At 32.8% G+C, this 23,100-nt stretch overlaps 2 protein-coding genes across 2 annotated transcripts; both read left to right on the top strand.

Moving 5' to 3' along the window:
- The first annotated feature begins 11,180 nt into the window (after positions 1-11,180).
- Positions 11,181-13,740, top strand: LOC112719672 (uncharacterized). Its single transcript, XM_025770314.3, has one exon. The coding sequence runs from the start codon at positions 11,605-11,607 to the stop codon at positions 13,591-13,593; it is 1,989 nt and encodes a 662-aa protein (XP_025626099.1). The 5' UTR covers positions 11,181-11,604; the 3' UTR covers positions 13,594-13,740.
- A 4,216-nt stretch (positions 13,741-17,956) lies between these two features.
- On the top strand, positions 17,957-21,484 carry LOC112719671 (ferredoxin--NADP reductase, leaf isozyme 1, chloroplastic). Its single transcript, XM_025770313.2, has 9 exons — positions 17,957-18,296; positions 18,379-18,616; positions 19,066-19,199; positions 19,344-19,422; positions 19,526-19,617; positions 19,740-19,817; positions 20,188-20,250; positions 20,533-20,767; positions 21,215-21,484. The coding sequence occupies exons 1-9, from the start codon at positions 18,192-18,194 to the stop codon at positions 21,280-21,282; spliced, it is 1,092 nt and encodes a 363-aa protein (XP_025626098.1). The 5' UTR covers positions 17,957-18,191; the 3' UTR covers positions 21,283-21,484.
- Positions 21,485-23,100: the final 1,616 nt, after the last annotated feature.

Genomic DNA, 23,100 nt, shown 5'->3' with positions numbered 1-23,100 from the left:
CTTTTCTCTTTTGGTCAGAAGATTTTTTTTTTTATTTGTCACGGTTCAGAAGATGAGAAGATCCTTAAATTCTTTTTAAGATAAATATTTTTTCTCATTGCACAAAAATGGGCTACAAAAACATTATAGGCGAATAATTATAATGGGCTGAAAACAATGCAACATGCTACAAACCAGGGTGCGTTTTCGAGGCTTCGGCCCAGCCAAGACCAAAAAGAGAAAAGGTAAGGAAGAAAAGGGCTAGCACTATATATTGGTTTTCAATTTCATATAATCATGTGTGAATTTTAAAGTCTCATATAATTTAAATTTAGATTAATTAAAATGTATATTTATTTTTTTCCTCTCTTAATTCGTTAATGTGAATCATCTTGATCTTGGAGGATTTTTTAAGAACTTTAAACCCAACATGCATGTAAGGATTGAGCATTTGGAATCTATATAAGGGGAGAAAGAAAAAGAATATATACAATTTTCTTTTATTTATAGTTTTAGAATTATCTACACCAAGTTTTACTAAAACCTTATTTCAGTAATTTTATCTTACAATACAATATGCAAATTATTTATTATTTATTTATTTATTTTTGAAGGTGTAAGGAGCAACTAAACTCAAGAAATACTTTTGTATTTGTTGGTTAATGTTCATTTCACAAATTTAATAACCGTTGTGATCTCACTTTTTCATAAGAAAAGACAATATAAATAGATATATTTCTAATATTTTTTTTAAGTAAGAGTTTATTTTAAATTTGTTTGACTTTTGTATAGATTTTTTTTAATTTTTTTTATTTATCTTATGCTATTTTTTATATTTTTGGACTTCACCAAAAGATCGAATTTTAAATTTTTCGGACATAAAATTTAGCACTCCATTATTACCAACTAATTACAAATTAAGATGTGGCGAATTCATACACATAATTCTTGTGAGAAACAAAGTAATCTGTCACATAGTTAATAAGTTAATAGGAAACTTCAATGGTGTTTATATGCAATGTTCTAATGATAGGATATATTATAAGTACTAAGAAATTAAATTAAACATAATGAGAGTTAGACATAAAATATGTCTATATGTAGTTATGTACCATTACTATGGCCAAGATGCTACCAATGTGCAAACATCATCACAATATTGAAAGCTATAACTTTTTTTCATTGTAGTTTGTGCATAGATATATAGTCCAAAACCATGATGCTTCCACGATACAACATTTGATGTTAGGAAAAATAGGGTACACAAAAAAAAGCAACATAATATATTAGTGAAATTTCAATTTGCTTATATAGTTTCCATTGGTGGTTGGTGTTGTTGCCACTAAAATTTAAAGATGCAAATTGTTCTTATTGAACATTGTTCGATGCAGATTTCTTTTCAAGCAATCTTGTATACAATAACAATGGGGTCCCAAGAATCTTTAGTACAAAATTTTGCTTCGACTTTTTAGGGTTAACCATTTATCAATCATAAAATGTACTATATTTGTAGCAAGGTTTTAAGATTTGAAGATTAAACCAACCCAAACTATGTTTATTTATTGGGAGCCACTTAGATAAAGATGTTAAAAACGTCTTTTTTTAAATATGTTTTTTAAAAAATTAAAATTTAACACATATAATCAATTAAATTGTATTATTTTTATTAAAATTAGACTGGACAAATTAGTTTAGTAAAAAAAATTAATAAATTAAATTTTAAATTGGTATAAATTAATATTTTTTATAAAAAATTACTACAATATTCCTATTATAAAACACAACTAAAATATTCTTATTATATATATATATATTTAAAATTTTAAATTTTAACCCTATAACGATAGAAAAGAAAATGGCTAGAATTTAGAATTTTCAAAATTAATATATATATAATAAGAGTATTTTAGTCATTTTATATAATAAGAATATTGTAGTCATTTTTTATATAAATAATATTAATTTAGACAAATTCAAAATTTGATTCACTATTTTTCGATTAAATTAATTTGTCTGACCTAATTTTGACAAAAATAACATAATTTAAGTAATTATATATGTTAAATTTTAATTATTAAAAAATATCTTTTTAAAAGACATTTTTTGCGTCTTTATGGTAACATCTCCTTATTTATTTTATTCTTTTGGTGAGTTCTTAATGGGAGATAGAACTATCGCATATGGGTATTGAATTGATTGATTAAATTATTAAATCTATAATTGTTACACAATCACACTTTAGTTAAATTAATATAATTTAATCTAATTTTCAAAACATTGAATTCTGAATGTCCCGTATATAAGAATAAGATTAAAGCAACAAAATGATTGTGCAAGACACGTTGCATAGGCTAGATTGGTGAGTATTCCGTAGTATATTATCATATATAATTTTGCTGGTAACAAAAATTAATATGAACAACCTAACATCTTCTTCATTGCTTTCACATGGTTAATTGAATTATACTTATGTGCTAGCTAACAATTTTGCCAAGCTAGAAACGTTGTTGCATATGGTAAATAAAAACAATTATAGGACCACAAATTAAATACCATTGATCTTTGGAAAGTTCTAGTTAGTAAAAAACAATTCCCGGGGGAGGAGGAGGAGGATGAATTAATTAATTGATTATTCATTTGATCTAAATAATTAGCTGTTCAACTAATCGATACTAGTACATAAACATAAGTAGTTTACTATTTTTCAGAATTGAATTTGTTCAAATAGAGTAGAAAGCCGTGGTGGAATTGTCGTTCAGAACAAAATGCACCTTAACAAATTATTATTATTATTATTATTATTATTATTATTATTATAAAGATGAATTAAATCAATTAGCATATTTAACATATTTGTATATTTATACAAGATATTATACTTTTATTACTTTAATTCTTTTAGCACCTATATATACTATTATATATTGTAGTCCAACCACGTCGCTAGAAACGCCTTGACGCGTCGCTGCAAGCTCCCTGCCCGCCATCACCTCTTCTCCCTTCCAGACGCATCCAAAACTGTTGATCTGCGTCGAAGTTCAACGCTCCCGAACCGTCCACGTGTCGAAGACGCGTTGCCTCAGTTAACCCGATGCCAGATCTGCACGTTGTCTCGACCCGACCCAATGCCAGCTCCACGCTCCAGTTCATCACTGTGTCATCCTTGACGTATCTTCTTCCTCCAATCCGGTCTCACCACGTGTCCTCCCATACTGACATGGCGGATAGTGGAACTCTCCCTAATTTTTTTGTAAGCTCTTTCCGATTCTAGCCTCCATTTTTTCGATTTCTGCCTTGATTTCGCAGTTCCTTCTCTTTCTCGTCTTTGTATCTACTATCATGGAACAATAAGATATTTTTGCTGTCACAAAGAGAAAGAGTACATTCTGTTGCAACTGTAACCGTTTTGGGTACCTCTTTTTAGACTGTCTTTCTATTGAATATTGAAAATGCAAACAGAAAGGTCACATTGGCTCCAATTGTCCAACACTGTTATGCCATTATTGCAAGCTCTTGGGACATTTGATTACTACTTGTCCTACTCACCCACCATGTTTAGATCAAAACAAGTATCATTTTTGTTCCAACTACACTAATCAGAATGTGCCTGCTTCTACCGTTGATACTACTGAATCCACAAACTCTGCTTCTCTCAATCCACCTTCTCTCTCCATCCAACATTGAGTCTCTTCTTAAGCTACTTCTCTCTTTTTCTGGTAATACCTTTGCTACTCTTTTCACTCCTTCAGGTAATTCTAAATAGTATTTTCATTATGGTTGCTTTAATCACATATTTCCTTTGCGTCATTCTTTTTCATCTTTGTTTACCACCACAAATGCACCTTCTGTCAACACTACTAATGGTTCCCTCTTGCATGCGACACATAAAGATTTTATTTCACAGTCCAATCTTAATCCCCTTATATTTATTTTATTCAAAAATTAAACTTTAATCTTATCTCTATTAGTCAACTTGTTAAACTCGATTTTGATGCCAATTTTTCTATTTCTGGTTATTGTGTCCAGGATCGTCGGATGGGACAGATCACCAGGATTAGACGTAAGGTCAAAAAGTTGTTTGAGCTCGAGAATCTTCATATTCCTATGTCAAATCTCTGTACTATTTTTTCTCCATCTACCCTTCACTTATGGCATTACCGTCTTGTCCACAGCTCTTTAGAAAAATTACGTCCTTTTGTGTCTAAGGGTGTTTTGGGTCTGGTTAATAATGAGTATTTTGATTGCATTCCTTGTCAAACTGCCAAACAACCTGCTTTGTCTTTTCACAATAATTTATTTCTTACTTGCTCTCCTTTTAATCTTATCCATTCTGATATTTGGGACTCCACTCCCACTGTTTCTATGAGAGGGACTCGATATTTTGTAGTTTCCATTGATGATATTCACACTTTACTTGGGTTTATTTAATGACTAATCGCCATGAGCTATCTTAGATTTATATTAACTTTGCCACTATGATTAAAACTCAATTTTTCAAGGTCATTAAAGTTTTTTGACGCGATAATGCAATGGAATACTGTAACTCCAAACTTTTAACTTTTCTTGCTGAACAGTGTATTTTGTCTGAGTTTTCTTGCCTTGGTACGTCTCAACAAAATGGATGAGTCGAACGCAAATACCATTACATTCTTGACTCTGTTCATGCAATGCTTATTTTTTCTTCGTGTCCTGAGCGTACTTCGGGTGAAGTTGTTTTTACTGCTGTCTATGTTATCAATAAACTCCCTTCTTCTGTCATTGGTAACATTACTCCCTTTAAGCGTCTTTATCATACTTCTCCAGATTACAGTTCTCTTCGAGTTTTTGGTTGTGTCTGTTTTGTTCTCCTTCAGCCTCAAACATAATAAACTTGAACTTTGGGCTCGCATGTGTTGTTTCCTTGGTTATGACATTGAACACAAGGGTTATTGTTGTTGGGATCCTCTTTCTAGACGTATTCATATATCTTGTTATGTTATATTCTGGGAGCATCACATGTTTTCTAAGTTCTCCTCATTTGGGTCTATTCCTTATACTCAGTCACCGTTTTTTACTAACCTCAATGTTGATCTTTTTTCTAGTGATAATTCTATAGGTTCTATATCCAGTCAACCCCTCGAGCCTTCTACTCTTCCTCTTTCTCTATCTCCCAATGATTCCAGACCGGATGATGATCCTGCTCCTACTGTCATGCCTCCTCCCTCCAATCATTTTTTTAGGGTAAGAAATTCACCTCATCATCTTCTTGATTATCATTGTTTTTCTACAATTCTTCATCATGAGCCTCAGTCATTTCGAGAAGTCTTAAAAAATCTAAATTGGCAGCAATCAATGCAGGAAGAAATTCAGGCACTTAAAAAGCACACACTTGGAACTTTGTTGATCCTCCTTTTGATCATGAAATTGTGGGTAGCAGATGGGTATATAAGATCAAGATTCGCTCTGATAGTTTTATTGACCGTTATAAAGTACGATTAGTCGCTCAAGGATGTACTCAAGAGTATGGTATTGATTATGAAAAGACTTTTGCTCCTGTTGCTCGTCTCACATCTGTTCGCGCTCTCCTTGCTATTGCTGCGGTCAGAAAATAGTCTCTCAGTAAGATGGATATGAAGAATACATTTTTTAATTGGGATTTGAAAAAGAAGGTCTATAAGAAACCACCCCGGAGATATCCTTGTCCTTCTAGCAAAATCTGTCTCCTTCGTAAGACACTTTATAGTCTTAAGCAAGCTCCTCGTGAATGGTTTGAAAAGTTTAGCACCACTATATGCAATCTCAGTTTCACTTGCAACCCTCATGAGAATGCTCTCTTTATTCGTAAAAGTGGACGCGGTTTGTATTCTTCTACTTTTGTATGTTGATGACATGATCATTACTGGAGATGATGTTGATGGTATCTCTAATCTTAAAGCATCCCTTCACCACACTTTTAAGATGAAAGATCTTGGTTCTCTCAGTTATTTCCTTGGTCTTGAAGTCATATCCTCAGATGATGGCATCTATCTCTCTCAAGTTAAGTATGCTTCTGATCTTTTTACTCGAGCCGAAATTACAAATAGTCGCACTATGTCTACCCCTTTTGAGCCTAATATTCTGTTTACTCCTATGGATGGCACTATTTTGGATAACCCTACTCTTTATCGACGGTTAGTTGATCTCGTCTACTTGATTGTCACAAGACTAGACATCGCCTATCCAGTTTATGTTCTTAGCCAGTTCTTGTCAGCTCCCCGTACTACTCACTATATTGCAGTTTTTCGCATTCTTCGCTACATCAAAGGTACTCTATTTGATGGTCTTCATTTTTCTGCTCATTCATCCTTAACCCTTCAAGTGTACTCAGATGCTAATTGGGCTAGTAATCCCGCTAATCGTTATTCTACTACTAGTTATTGGTTGTTTCTTGGTGATTCTCTCATTTCTTTGTGAGCCAAGAAACAAACGTTCACTGCTCGATTAAGCACCGAAGTTGAATACCGTGCTCTCCCTGATACCACTACTGAGGTTGTCTTGATTCGTTGGCTTCTCGAAGACTTGGGTGCCCCTCAATTATCCCCAACTGATATTTATTATGACAACCACAGTGCTATTCAGATTACTCATAATGACGTTTTTCATGAACGCATCAAACACATTGAGATTGATTACCATTTTGTCCGACAACACCTTCTTATTGATGCTGTTCGTCTCGTAGCTATTGGGACTCTGGATCAGACTGTTGATATCTTCACGAAAGCTCATAATCCTACTCGTTTCGAACTCTAGTGTCCAAATTTAAAATAGTATCTTTAACTCCCACTTGAGTTTGAGGGGAATATTAAAATATAATTAGAATCATTAGATCAATTAACATTATTTAGTATATCTATATATTTATCATAAAATATTATATTTTTATTATTTTAATTCTTCTAATACTTATATATACTGTTATATATTGTATCATTTTAAATTGACTCAACGATACACCATATTTTTTTTAATTTAATCTCTTATTTCTAATATGGTTTATTTGTATGAACCACAAATGTGTTTGATTTGATGTTGGGGGGCTCATGGAATATATCATTCGGCGATTTATTAAAGGCTGGTGATCATCATTTTTTTTCTATATATATAAAACAGAACTAGAAAAAAATCATCCACACATAAATGTGTTGGAATATAAGATCTACGTGTAAATACTAAATATATGCGTTGACAGATACACACGATGAGAATATTAAAACAATCGCTTTGAGCGAGAACAAAGAAGAACGAAAAGAAAATTTAATATGAAAAAAAAAAAAAGAAAAAAAAAAGAAAGGAAACAGCACATATATATAAATCATAGTATTTGAGTACATTCTTCGACACCACCACGCCATTATATGACATTTATTTTATCTTGTTGCCAGTTTGCAGAATCGCTATGATGTCAAAATATAAAAATTTGTTTTTCCTTTTTTTAGGTGTCTTTCTTCCTTTTAACTATATGCAAATACCACCTCACACTTCCCTTTTATTTTTTACTAATTACTAACCATAGTTTCTTAAACCATTCCAAATGTCATAATTCATTATGTGTATACTATACTCAATAAAACCATTGAATCTTATTCACTAATCTTACACAAAATGTAAATGAGATTATGTTATAATTTTTGTGTTTCCTAATTTAGTTCTAAGAATTAAGAACCTGTTATATTTCCCCTAACTTTAAACGTGTGTATACACTATTTAAAATACTTTTCTTTCCATTGATACGTAGTGCTCCGTTAATATTAGTTTTTTTTTGCCATTTGCTTTTTCTTTTCTACAAAAAGAAAACAACTCTTTCCCCATCCAAAACCATTCAAGGATTTTCTTTTTTTTCTTTTATTAAAAATATATTTTTTTTAATAAGACATAAGCTACACATCAAATAAATTAAACTTCTTTAGTTCTTTGCTTTTTGGAGTAGGTGTTTTGAATCGCTTTAAAGAAAAGGCAAGAGTAGAAAAAAGCATCTATGGTAACATTTATACTTTTATAATTCTCCAAGCGCACGATTTCAATTCATTGCTTTCTTATAGTAATGAAACTAAGAAAATTGGAAAAATAATGTGTGGACTAGTAAAATTAGTTGTTCAGAATAGGGGTAAGTACGATTTTGGTCCCTTAAGTTTAGTGTCAGAATCGAATTCGTCCCTCTTGTTATTTTGCCATTAAAGTCGTCCTTAATATTTTTTTTTTGTATTAAAATTGTCCTTTTTATTTTTTTTGGACAAAAATACCCTCACCACTACCAACACAATTACCTCCTCCACCACCACCACCACCAACACTAACACCACCGCCACAACCTCCACCAACAGCATCACCAACACCACCACCAGCACCACGACCACCACCAACAGCACCACCACAACCTCCCCCTCCCCGCCCCCACCTCCCCTTCCCCTTCCCCCCACCCCGACGTCCCCTCCCCTCCCCAACACCACCACCAATGCCGCCACCATCCCCCTCCCCCTTTTCCCTTCCCCCTCCCCTCCCCCTCCCCGCCCCTTCCCCTTCCCCCCACCCCGACGTCCACTCCCCCTCTCCGCCTCCCCTTCCCCCCACCCCCACCCCACGCGTCTTCCCTTCCCCCACCGCGCGTCTTCCCTTCCCCCCACCCCCACCCCGCGTCCCCTCTCCCTCCCCGTCTCCCCTTCCCCCCACCCCCAAACAGAAACAGAGAAACACAAAGCCAGAGAAATAGAGAAATAGACAAACACAGAGAAACAGAAATTCAAAGCACAACGAAGAGATTTGGTTCGAAGAAAGGCAGCGGCTGCAGCGGCGGGACGGCGACTTCTCTTCTCCATTCATCGTCATCATCATCAGAGTTCTGGAGGAGGCGGCGGCGACGACGGAGGCTCCCTGGCGCCGTCCCCCTCCCCCCCTTCCCCCTCCCCCTCTTCCCTTCCCCTCCCCTCCCCTCCCCTCCCCCCTTCGTATACCCTTTTCTTCCCCCACCCCCCAACGCGTTTTTACGCGTTTTCTTTTTTTTTTTAATTTTATTATTTTTATTATTAAAATAGGATAGGGGTAGTTTAGGAATAAAACAAAAAAATTTATTGAAAATGACGATTTTAATACGAAAAAAAATATTAAGCACGACTTTAATGGCAAAATAACAAGAGAGACGAATTCGATTCTAGCACTAAATTTAAGGGACCAAAATCGTACTTACCCCTTCAAAATACTACACTTCACATAAATTTATTACCAAAAGAAGATGGAGCATGTAGTTAAATAGCTTAAGATCTACTTGATATAGAGTTTGATTCCTAAATGGTTTAAACTGGGAAAAAAAAAAAAAAAAGAAACGGAGGGAGATATGAAATGATATTTGATTTAACATTATTATTCATGTAAAAATCATTTTAATTTTAGAAAATTATTTTACAAATAGGTTTATTCTTTAAAGGTTAGTAATTTTCTATGAAGCACGGACATTTTGTTAAACTGTCATATTCGCGTATCGGACACATTTCAGATACGACACTCACCGATATTCGTCCGACATGCGTGTCAGCTGTGTCTAACCATGTCTTAATAAATTTTTTTTTCCGAACATGTTTTGACACATCTAAATACCATCCCGTGTTAGCGTGTCCAATTTTATTGTTAACATATATTCTTGAAATAAATTTAGATATAGTATATATTATTTTTTATTAAAATAAAAAATATTTTAAATATTTGATATAATTAAAATAAGATATTAAAAATAATTAAAAAATTAATTTATATTTTAATATCAATAAAATATCAAAATATCATTACGATTTATCTAACAAATTCTTTATATTTTATATGTATGTATTTCTATATCTTATAAAATTTTAAAATTCGTGTATCTGCGTATCCGTATCGTATCGTGTCCCGTGTCTATATTAGTATCCGTGCATCATAGAAATTAATTCCCTTATAATAATATCCACAAGCAAGATTAGTTTTGCGTGTAAATTCATCTAATATGGAAAGATTTTTTTTTTTTAACATAGAAAGTTACGTGAAAACAAATTTTGATGGTGAATGGTATACTTGGTAATATGTTGAGATAAAAATGAAATTTTCTCACTATACACTCTTAAAAATGAAAGAAAACATATGCACATTAAGTTGCAAAAGAAAGTGAACCAAATAATAAGTTTCAAAAATAATATAGTTGTTTGTCAATAGATTTTTATTTTACAAGTCAAAATGATGATTTTCATAAAACTAATATAAAACATAAGAGTTTGTAGTAATCACAAGTTGATTATCTATGAGTAATTATTCAGATAAAAATATTTCTATATAAAAATAATAATTAAAACTGTTAAATAGTTTAATATATTTAATTATATTATCTGATATAATAGTACTAATATTTTAACTATTCCTTTTATATAAAATCAAGTAACCACTTTATCCATTTTGATGTAAGTATCTTACCACAAGCCTAAAAACTTAGAGGGTTAATAAATGGATTTTTTTAAAAAATAATATCACTCATCTCAATTGACCAAAAACTAATCAATAAATTACTGTGTACATAAAGTAAAACTCAAATACTTGATATTTATTTAAGTGAATTGTGTTAAATCAACTAAGTTGGTTATAAGTAAGGGTGCGTTTGTTTCTAAGAAGAGGACAGGACAAGACACTGAGAATAAGATAAGACAAGACACATGAACAAAGACACAAAATTTTGTGTTATTGTATTTTGTTTGGTGATAAACTAGAATAAATTATGAAAATTCAATTTATTCTTATTTTTTTATTCAAAAAATTTGAGATGAAAAATATAACAATAAAAAATATAATTATAAGTTGTGTCTCTTGTTAGTGTTTCTATGTCATTCCTGTCAGGATGGACACAAAATACACTAATTCAATATCTCTGGACACATTGTCTCTGTCCATGTCTCCTCTGCCAAACACAATTTTGTGTTTCAATGTCCCTGTCTGTCTCAGTGTCCTGTCTCTGTAAACAAACGCAGTCTAAGAAATTTGAATCATTTAAATTTTAAATTTTATTTTAGAAAATAAAAAATAATTTTTTATTATTTATTTTATAGATAAAATAAAAAAATACAAAAAATTATTAAAAAATAAAATATTTTATTTTATTTTCTAAAATAAAAATTTAAAATTTAAAATATCTAAATCTATAAATACGTAGATTTAACCATTTATTAAAATGAGTCAAATATAGTCTCCTAAATTTGAAGTCCTAAATTTTGGCAAAGTTTACTCAAGAGAGAGAAAGAAGAAACCGCGTTTGGTGTGTTGTAAACCCCGTCGAACACCACAGCACCATGGGTATACACTTCTTCAGTCTTGAGATTCGTCTGTTCAATACATTCTCCTTTCACTCACCAAACCTATAAGCCCCACCCCCCTCACCACCCTCTTCACCTTTCTCACTCCATTATCATAACCAATCATTCATTCACTTAATCAATCATTTCCTCACAATTCCAATCTTCTTTCATCTAAACCTTTTGCTTTTTATAAAACAAATTCCGATCCTTCATCAAAGCAGCAATCAAACAATTCCCAGTGCCAAATAAACGGTCAACTGTAAGTCTCGTCAAGTTTTGACTTTTGAGATCAGAGATCGATCCAATGGGAGACTCAGTGAAGCAGTTACTGGCAAGGCCGATCCAGCTGGCAGACCAAGTAACCAAGGCGGCCGACGAGGCCAGCGCATCTTTCAAGAACGATTGTCAGGAGCTCAAATCCAAGGCGGAGAAGCTCGCCGCCCTCCTCCGCCAGGCCGCAAGAGTAAGCGGCGACCTCTACGACCGACCCACGCGCCGCATCGTCGCCGATACCGATATAGTTCTCGAGAAGGCACTCTCGTTAGTCCTCAAGTGCCGCAACAACGGCCTCGTAAAGCGCGTCTTCACCATCATCCCCGCCGCCGCGTTTCGCAAGATGTCGTCACAGCTTGAGAATTCCGTCGGGGATGTGTCGTGGCTTCTCCGCGTCTCCGCCCCCGCCGACGACCGCGCCGACGAGTATCTCGGCCTTCCTCCAATCGCCGCCAACGAGCCAATACTCGGCCTAATCTGGGAATACATCGCGACGCTCCACACGAGCTCCGTGGATGAACGCGCCGATGCCGCGGCGCAGCTTGTTTCTTTGGCGCGTGATAATGACCGTTACGGGAAGCTCATAATTGAAGAAGGTGGCGTTGGTCCGTTACTGAAGCTTGTGAAAGAAGGGAAGATGGAAGGTCAGGAAAACGCTGCAAGAGCGATTGGGTTGTTGGCGCGTGATCCCGAGAGCGTGGAGCATATGATCCATTCTGGTGTTTGTTCTGTTTTTGCTAAGATCCTTAAAGAAGGACCTATGAAGGTTCAAGCAGTGGTAGCTTGGGCTGTTTCTGAGCTTGCAGGTAACTACCCTAAATGCCAAGATCTTTTTGCTCAGCATAATATCATAAGATTGTTAGTTGGTCATCTTGCTTTTGAGACTGTTCAGGAGCATAGTAAGTATGCTATTGTTAGTAATAAGCCAAATTCGATTCACGCTGTTGTGATGGCAAATAATACCAATAATGTTAATGGGAATGGGAATGGTTTGAAGAAGATTAATGGGAATGAAGATGAGGATAAGAGTAGAGTGCAGCATCCTTTGGGGGATCGTTCTACAAACCAGATGCATAGAGTGGTTACTAGTACTATGGCTATGCATGCTGCTTCCAAGCAGCAGCAGCAACAGCAGCCGTCCCAGCAGCAAGTGAATCAAGGGAATGATGTGAATCAGAATCATGGGAAGCAGAGTCATCAGCAAAGCTATTCGTATTCAGGCATTAACATGAAGGGGAGGGAGCTTGAGGATCCTGAGACTAAGGCTTATATGAAGGCCATGGCTGCCAGAGCCTTATGGCACTTGGCCAAGGAAAACTCGGCTATTTGTCGTAGCATCACGGAATCAAGGGCGTTGCTTTGTTTTGCTGTTTTGCTCGAGAGAGGGCGCGAAGATGTGCAGTACAATTCTGCCATGGCCGTGATGGAGATAACGGCTGTGGCAGAGAAAGATGCAGAGTTAAGGAGGTCTGCCTTCAAGCCTAACTCCCCTGCTTGCAAGGCAGTTGTTGATCAAGTGCTCAAGATCATAGACAAAGGCGATTCGGACCTCCTCATTCCTTGTGTCAAGGCTATTGGGAATCTGGCAAGGACATTCAGGGCGACAGAGACAAGGATAATTGGCCCCTTGGTGCGGCTTCTGGACGAAAGGGAGGCCGAGATATCAAGAGAGGCATCAATTTCGCTCACAAAGTTCGCTGGCAAAGACAACTACCTCCATGTTGATCACTCTAAGGCAATTATTAGCGCTGGTGGCGCTAAACACTTGGTTCAGCTTGTGTATCTAGGAGAACAAATTGTTCAAAAATCAGCACTGGTATTGCTATCTTACATTGCATTGCACGTGCCGGATAGCGAAGAGCTAGCCCAAGCCGAGGTTCTTGGAGTGCTTGAATGGGCATCCAAACAACCTAATGTGACTCAAGATGAGGCGCTGGAAGCCTTGTTGCAAGAATCCAAGAGTAGGCTAGAGCTTTACCAGTCTAGAGGTTCTAGAGGGTTCCATAAACTACATCAATAGCAAGACAAATGCGTTATTGTTGTTATTTATTCTGTAAGGTTTCATTATTCAATCAATTTATTCTTATCTCTAATTTATTGTTCTTGTGAGTGTATATACAATCAAATGTAATGCCTTCTTAAATTGATAAGATTTAGTTTTCAGTTACCTGCAGAGTTGTTTGGTGTAGAAAGCTATAACCTACACATAAAGTTTAGGTAAAAGTTTTCTTTATTGTAACTTGTCAATTTATAGTTTGCGACCCTGAAAACAGAAACAAATCCAATTATGCATTGGCAATTGTAGCAGAATGTAAAGACCCCACACGTCAATATCAAGTTATAGATTTTGTGTAAATCAACTCGTAATATCAAACAGATGGAAACACTTCACTTTAGGTAGTTTTAGTTACATGGACAACAACTGACACGTACCACATGAAATTATATCATTTCCCTCACTTTCTTTTTTCGTTTTTCTTCTTTTTTATTTATTTTTTATTTATCATCATCATCATCATCTGCTATTTTTAGTTTTTAACCCATCTTATTTGATGTTTCTATTTCCCTTTTAACTATAGCACCGATATTTTTCCCGCATTCTAGTTGAATAGATTTTGGGGGAAGGGATGATGACCAACATGGAATGTTTGCAGAGTCTAATGGAATGATCTTTTGCTGTAGCTAATCTTTCTTGGTCAAGGATTCGATAACCGGTAATCTACTATTAAATATTTATGATATATATATAAGAAATTGTAACTCATCCCAATTTTTTTCATTATTTATTTTTGAACTAATTTCAATTAACCGAAGAAAGTAAGAAACTAATTTCTATTAATATGAAAAAGGGCTCATACAGAAGAAAGTAAGAAACACAAAGGTATACCGTGAGAATAATACTCTAATAATTTTCTCATCTGTTCATAATTTCATATGCAGATTAACAAGAAAATTTTATTTGATCCAAAGGCGCCAAGTGTTTTATTATTTTGATATATCATGCACTGAGAAAAACTAATGTTATAAATTTTAATATAACTTCGTATAAGTAATTTGTAATATATCTAAACATTTGAATAATGTTGATTCATGATGCACCATGTGTAATTCAGTAAATCAACTTATTTGACATGTACTCTAATCTCTTTCATTTTGGTTGAAGTAACTATCAGTCACACATGGCCACACCAATTTTGACCAAGAAAAAAAATACTATGCAAACATGCAAGTAACTCACTCGTTTTCTAAAACAATATCATCCCTCATCATGCACTAATAAAGGCGAAATTGACTATACTTTTTAAAAGGATAAAAGTGGAACCATGATTAAGGTATGCCACTAGTGTCAAGTGTCAACTAATTGCAACTTGCAAAGGCATACAGTCTGTCATAACAACCAAGACCATAAACTTGTGTATCTGTCTATGCAAAGTGAAAACAACCTCCCAATTGCTCGCTAACAACCATTTAAAAGGTAAAAAAAAAGTAGTTATCTATATTCTTACAAATCACAATTCTTCTTTTCTTAGGAAACTAATAATATGGTAGGAATAGGTAAAAAACAAGAACTCAGAATCAAATGCAAGATCAAAAGAAAGAACTCTATGGACCTTAGGACAGTCAAAGCACGTGGCTTGCAAACGGTAAAGTCATTGGCATGGGTCAATTATTGAATAAGATCACATTTGTGGTATGCATTTAGAGATTCTAATAACCAATCAATTGACGAATATATAATTTTGAATAGTTTTATCATTATCCACACGGCACTTGGTCAAAAGATAAACCCTAAAAAAGTATTAAATAGTCAAAATAATGTGTTTAAATTTTGATGGGTGATGGCTTAAGGATTTATCTTGTTAAGGTAAATAGAACATGAGCATTCCAAATGCAATGGTTAATGAATGCGCTCTTCTCATTGGCCTTGAGATCGAGTTTTTGTAAATGAAAAGAACTCATTTAAGAGACATTGTCACAATTTTTCGGATCGAATTAGTCAAACTGAAAAGAATCTAGATACTAGCTAAAAAAATGGAATGGTTAATGCACATAAGCTGGTGTTGTAAAAAAATTTTCCAATCCCATATGAATGAATATTAACATCCAATAAGATAAATAAGAATAAGGCTTCATCTAAACTCTAACAAGGAATAAATGACTATACAATTCAGATCCTATCTTTTATAAAAAACTATCCATTAAGAAATAAAATACAAAGACTAAGAAACTGATATGTATCTTTCTACCATGACAAGAAACCAAACAAGATATCAAAGAGAATCAATTCAACCAAACAAGAGAATCCCTCTATTCACAATAGATAAAACAGAAAGCAAGAAATGAAAAAATTAAAAGAAAAATCCTAAAGCTTGAAATGAAGATCCAAATCAGAGCATTGCAAAGTCACAAAAAAAAAAAATCAGAGCAGTGCAAGAGAAAAAGTTGGGTTTTTTCTTTCCTATTGTCCAATTGGGCATATAAAGTAACATCCACAAAAGTTTCCTATGCCACCACGTAGCTAAATGAATTATTCGATGCCATGTATGTAACCATGTTACTCTATCAAAAACTGATATTTTTAGTAAAACCATTTTAGAGTATTAGCATCTTTTAAATGGTTTCTCCAAATGTTTATATTTGTCTTCCATTGCCCCTTTTTGAGAAGACTATATCTTCTATTTGATTCACTTTTATCAACTGAGTATCTATCATTGTTCTTCTTCTCACGTGATAGGTATTACTTCAAATCTTCAATAATCTCTTGCTATTTTTTTTATTGTAAACCAGAATTCAGAATAATATGTAAATCTTGTATTCTCTCTCTCAAACTATTTAAGGAACTATCAGCCACATCATAACCAATCTAATATTCCATTTTCACACAACATAGACAGAAAAGGAGGGAAATAAATCAATAACAAATGAACATTGATTAAAGTATTAAACAGTAAGTGCAGACCACATATATTTATACAGTAACTCAAGTTTCATGAAAATCTTTACAACAATAATTGACTTGCTATACAAGTCGACATGAGAGCAGAACCAGCAGATTCTACATAAATCACATCAAAATCCTCTCCATATCTACCAGCTAACTTTCAATTAACTTATAATTTATAATTTATGAATCTCCAAGACATTGCAATCACTATTGGCTAATTAAAAATGTAACATATCTAATTCAACAATTCTCACAAAAATTTCTTGAGTGCAATGCACACAAATCTAAGTTCTAGAAAATATAAATTAATAAATCTGAACAATAAAAAAAGGAGAGCCAGCAGCTGGCAACTAAACAAACTCAAATGCTGCATCTACTGATCTGTTCCCTAGTCTCTACCAAGGAACAAAGATCGAAAATAAAATTACCTAATTGGATCAGATTCTCGCAATGTGTTAATCAGAAACATAATCACCAAAATTGCAGCATACATAATAATAGCATCAAATCAATGTCCAAACGGAGAAATCGGCGTACCTGAAATCTGAATCCGACGAGGAGAAAAGGACACTCGAATCGACGCTGGATTCTTCAGTTCTTTCTTCCTCATGCACGTAGTTTCTGAGAGAAACAAATTTCAGTCATGTATGCACATTAAATATAATTTTTTATTTAAATTCAAATTACATGCTGAAGCAATGTGATTCGGTAATGAGTTCATGGCGTTTTGTTAATGTGAAAGGAGTGACACAGATTTATTCAGAATAAACAAAATTCAAGCTTCTGCTCCGTAGCGCCTAAAGGCGCCAGTTTCTAACGTTTTTAGCCCAACTCCCGCGTAATCTGATTCTGCACATGGTATTGGGCCCAAATTGGGCTTAGAGTTGGGCCAACCTACATTGGACTTTATTAGTTCACATTTTATTTTGTATTGTTTATTTTTGTATGGACAAAATGAAAATGAAATGAGCATTTGTTTCCATATGCAAATTATTAAAAACCAAAATGTTCTGAAATTTGTAAAGATTAATTTGAGTGTATAATTTTATTGAAACACATAAGTAATTTTCAGAATTTCTAAAATAACATAAAATTATTAAAAACTAAAATATCTCATAAAAAATTCATTGGACTAACTTAAATGTTTATTCAAAGGTTCACCAAAGGAAAAAAAATATTTATTCAAATATTTATTATTTTGGGAAATCATATGGCACATGTTAATGATGAAAATATCACATAATAATTTATGGAGGAATGTTAAGGGGCCATTAATTTTGGTGTTTTGTAACCATCAATTGACCATCAATAATGTTTTTAATGGTGTGAGATTATATCTAATAGTAGAAAATTGCTCACTTTTATTTTGATAGTTAAGTGCTGACCAAAAAATACAAAAGTTGCTGCCCCTAAACTTTTCCTAATTTATGAGTGTCATAGATTCCACACTAGAACGTACATTTTATCCTCATGTCATATCCTCCACTGCATTGCTTTCCAATTCTCGTCCACTCAATCAATTAATAATCGCCAATCCATCCTTTCTCTCTTTCTCTGCAAAAACCAAAACAAAAAATAACACAACATAACAACCTTTCAAGTTTAAACTACCTTCACTTGACACCACCACTTCTTTTCTACATTGCTCTCTCTCACTCTTTTCTGCTCAAAAAATGGCTGCCGCCGTTACGGCCTCAGTCTCCTTCCCATCTACCAAGTCTGCCTCTCTCTCGAGCCGCACCTCCATCGTCGCTCCGGAGAGAGTCGTATTCAAAAAGGTACAAATATTTTTGTGTAGTTAAAAACTGTTAGATAATAATTTAATTGATGTAATGGTTTTGATCAATCTTTAATTTTCAGGCTTCATTGCAATGGAGAGATGTTTCGGTCTCAATAAGAGCTCAAGTTACAACCACGGAGACAGAGACGACACAGACACCAACAAAGGTGGAGAAGGAGCACAAGAAGCAGGAAGAAGGTGTGGTTGTGAACAAGTTCAAGCCTAAGAACCCATACATTGGAAGGTGCTTGCTCAACACTAAGATCACTGGTGATGATGCTCCTGGTGAAACTTGGCACATGGTCTTTAGCACTGAGGGTAATACATTTTCAATTTTCCTAATTCAATTTCTAAAAATTTTAGGGAGAAACTCAGGTGCAGTTAACTTCATAGTCATTAAATAATTTAATATGTTTGACTAAATTTTTATTTACTGACTCTCAGCTATCAACTTCACATGAAATTAACTATACCTGAATTTTACCAAAGTTTTATTATGTTAATCTATAATCTAATCTAACCTTAGTAAGGGCTATTTATACGAAGATATTTTCATGCGAATATGACAGCTGATATATAGATATTTATTGTCAAATTATTTAATGGTTCTCAACTATCGTATTTATATAAAAACAATTGATGTTTATGAAATATTTTCATTAGGCCAATTGAACATATCCTTTATTTAAACATTTATATCTAAGATTTCTATTAGAAGTTATTGTTTTGAGCAAAAAAGTTTGAGTGTGTATTATTATATATTTCAGGAGAGGTTCCATACAGAGAAGGGCAATCAATTGGGGTAATTCCAGAGGGAGTTGACAAGAATGGGAAGCCTCATAAACTCAGATTGTATTCCATTGCCAGCAGTGCCCTTGGTGACTTTGGAGACTCCAAAACTGTGAGTCATTGTTAGAGTTTGATTGCATAAATTCATTCATAGAGCCTTTATCAACTTTTGTGCCAAATTAATTAGAGAGTTCAGAAAGTGCATGCTAACATTCATCAGTGACATCAACATTGAGTTGTATATGTTTTCATGCAGGTTTCACTATGTGTGAAGAGGCTTGTTTACACAAATGAAAATGGAGAGATTGTCAAAGGAGTTTGCTCAAATTTCTTGTGTGAGAATCAATAGTTTTAGAAGAAATTTATAGTCTTTTATAATCAAGAAATTGTTTTCATTTTCTTTTGTTCCAGTCACTAACAATGGTCCTGTTGATGCAGGTGACTTGAAGCCTGGAGCTGAAGTAACAATTACTGGACCTGTTGGGAAAGAAATGCTTATGCCAAAAGATCCTAATGCCACCATCGTCATGGTACATTATCATTCATTTTACCATCTTAATCAGTAGATATAAAGGAATATTATATATATGTGATGATCATCACTGCTGTTTTGATTTTTAGTACCATTAAATCATTGAGATTTCGTTTACAGTTGGCAACTGGAACTGGAATTGCCCCATTCCGCTCATTTTTATGGAAAATGTTCTTCGAAAAGCACGACGATTACAAGGTAAGTGTTCACAGAAACTAGCATCTTTCTTGAGAGTATCTAGCATGAACATTAACATGGACAATATATGCTATAGAATTCCTAGAATATCAATCAGTATCATAAAACAAATTTGAAGCCCAGACACTGATAACTGATATGTATTCATAGTTCTTAGCTCTAAGGTATTGCTGAATTAGCAAAAAAAAAAAAAAATTCTATTAGCATATGCCAACTAAAATTTGACTGCTATCAAAGATAATAGAGAATTGTGACAGTTGTTTGATCTATATAGTCGATCCTTCTTTGTTGTCAATTGTTAAAATAGAATGTGATTGTAGTGATCACATTTGATTATTAACCATGTTTTGATATATTTACACATGTGTAGTTCAATGGTTTGGCATGGCTCTTCTTGGGTGTTCCCACAAGCAGCTCACTGCTTTACAAGGAGGTAAGAAGAATCAAAGCATTTTCATTCATTCATGAAGCCAGTTATCCCAAAAGTTATCTGATATAGAAAGTGATACATAAATAGTTATATCTTTAATAAAATAATTCACGCTTCAAATATAAAAAGAGTAGACATGTTAGAGATATAATCATTTGTGTATGTTTTCGTATCAACTTAAATTTTTAGGATAAGTAGTTTCGTGACAGTGATTAATCATTACTCGAAAAGTTGAGTTATATATTTGGTGATTGAACTCCAATTACATGGATTTTGGGGGGGCAGGAATTTGAGAAGATGAAGGAGAAAGCACCTGAGAACTTCAGGCTTGACTTTGCTGTGAGCAGAGAGCAAACAAATGAGAAAGGAGAGAAGATGTACATCCAAACCAGAATGGCTGAGTATGCAGAAGAGCTTTGGGAGTTGCTCAAGAAAGATAACACTTTTGTTTACATGTGTGGACTTAAAGGAATGGAGAAAGGAATTGATGACATTATGGTCTCTTTGGCTGCTAGAGATGGTAACAATTTTTTCTTAAAAAAGAAAAAATCATTTTCCTTTTGCCATATTAGCATTTTAGAGCACCTCTAGCATCTTAACCACCTTCTTTTTCTCTATTGAATTCTTGTCTCACTTAGAAGTCATTTTCTTATTAGAGTCTTCAATCAATTAGAAATAAAGATAAACTCAAATAGTTTTGAGTCTTTGACAATATTTATTGAGTTAGTTCATGTATTTGTCAAGTTAATCAATTTCAAATTCTAATTCATTATCTAATTTTGAGAGTAAAATAATGTACTACTAAAGTCTTACACTATTTAGAAATAAGGTGTAAATAACTTTTATAAATCTTATACATTTCTGCTCTTTGAAGTAACTTTTAATATTATAAGACTAAGAGTGCTCATAACAAAATTTCAATTTACTTTAAACATTTTTATGTATTGTGTTTCATAATATATTGTAGGAATTGACTGGATTGAGTACAAGAGACAATTGAAGAAAGCAGAGCAATGGAATGTGGAAGTGTACTAAGTTCAGTTGATTAGATATATCAACTCATGCTTTATGATGAAACAAAATAGTCACTACCCTTTCTCTGCATTCTGTAGATAAATTACCAACTTGTAATTTTTCTTTCATGATTTGTTTTTACCATGTTTATGTAACAACTTCGTTGGAAAAAAGGCCTTAATTTTTGAGGGATGATGCAGTATAGACAAAATTCACACCTTCATATTTGTACCAATTTTCCTAATTTCATGCCTTTTGTTGAAGATTAGTAAATTATACATATCATACTTCAAATTAAACACCTTGGTGAATGGTGAAAGTTTTCTATTTTAAATGATTTAAGCATGTTGTTAGCGGTACTTGTAAACAATCTTTGGTAAATCGTTTCAGTGTTAATGGGCAAAAAGTTAATCCCTTTGAAAAACAATATTTAATATGATAGGGAATATATATTAAAATAATTGATATTAAGTAATAAAATGAATTAACTATAGTTGACTTTTAGGATATCAATGTCATTTTTTTTTCGAAAAATTATTTCATTGGAAAATATATTTTTTTTAGTATTAAAATAGTCATTTATTCCTAAAATTTTCATAAACATCTTCTCATTTGAAAGGATCAATTTTTTTAGAAAAAATTCGGTTCTTAGAATGTAAACCAATATTAATTAAATCTAGAGTTTAGTTATCATGTGTCTTTAGAACATATATTAAGATTATTATTAATAAAAGTTTTTAAATCTTTTATTTTAATAAATATACAATAAATACATTAAAAATAAATTTTGTATTTTGTTTATTTTTTTAATTAATAACATTAACTTGTATTATTAAAATATATGTTAACTAAATCCTTAAATTTATTTAAAGATAATAAATATGTTTGATGAAATATAAAATAAATTTATAAGTACTAAATTTAGATTTAATTTTCACGTATTTTTAATATAAAGAATTTTAAAAAATAATTATTTTTCAATTCCACTAATTACACAATTAATAAGTGACTTTGGATGAAAAGTCAGCATACAAGTCTTTTTTTTTTATAAATTTATCATTAATTAATAAATTGTTATATATTCAGTATAAAATTCAAACTCTCAACACTTAAATAATCTAGTAAGCTAATTACTAAATTGACCTAACTTAATTATCCATACAAATCTTTCAGCTTCATAAATGATTTGATTAATAACTAGGGCCCAAGTGAACCCATCTAACTTAAGTTAGGCCAAACCTAAGTTTAATTCACCAAAAATTTATTAACTGGCCTGAACTTACGAAGTTTAGCAAAAAGTAATGAGCATGTAATTTATAATTTACCATTCTCTAACAATAAATTAACCTATATAAAAATATTATTTATATTTATTATTTATCTATTAATTATCATTTATATCTTTTATTAAATTTATATATAAAAAGATGAATATAATGTTTTATAAACATCAATATATAAATATATTGCTCTTTTTTTCACAAATAATTTAATTAAATTTATTAGGTTATAATTTATTATCTATTCAACCTACAATAAAATAAATAAATATATTATAATTTTGATATGACAAGAAAACAATATCTTTTCTTATATTTAACAAACATAAATATAAATATTACAATTATGTGTGTGTTTGTAATAATCAATTCATGAATCAATGAATTGAGTTTATTTAAAGCTTAAATTTCACACATATCCATAAATCCTGATCAAATTGTTAATGAGCTGAATTTGAGATGAGTTGTGCTTTAATTTACTTCTAATCCTGCTAATAATTTACTAATTAAATCATTAATTTAGTTATTTAAAACTTGTTTAAAATGTTAGAAATTAAAA

This window comes from Arachis hypogaea, chromosome 11, assembly GCF_003086295.3.
Source record: "Arachis hypogaea cultivar Tifrunner chromosome 11, arahy.Tifrunner.gnm2.J5K5, whole genome shotgun sequence".
Lineage (NCBI taxonomy): Eukaryota > Viridiplantae > Streptophyta > Magnoliopsida > Fabales > Fabaceae > Arachis > Arachis hypogaea.
Note: the sequence above shows the minus strand (reverse complement) of the source record. Positions and strands in the feature narration are given on the sequence as shown.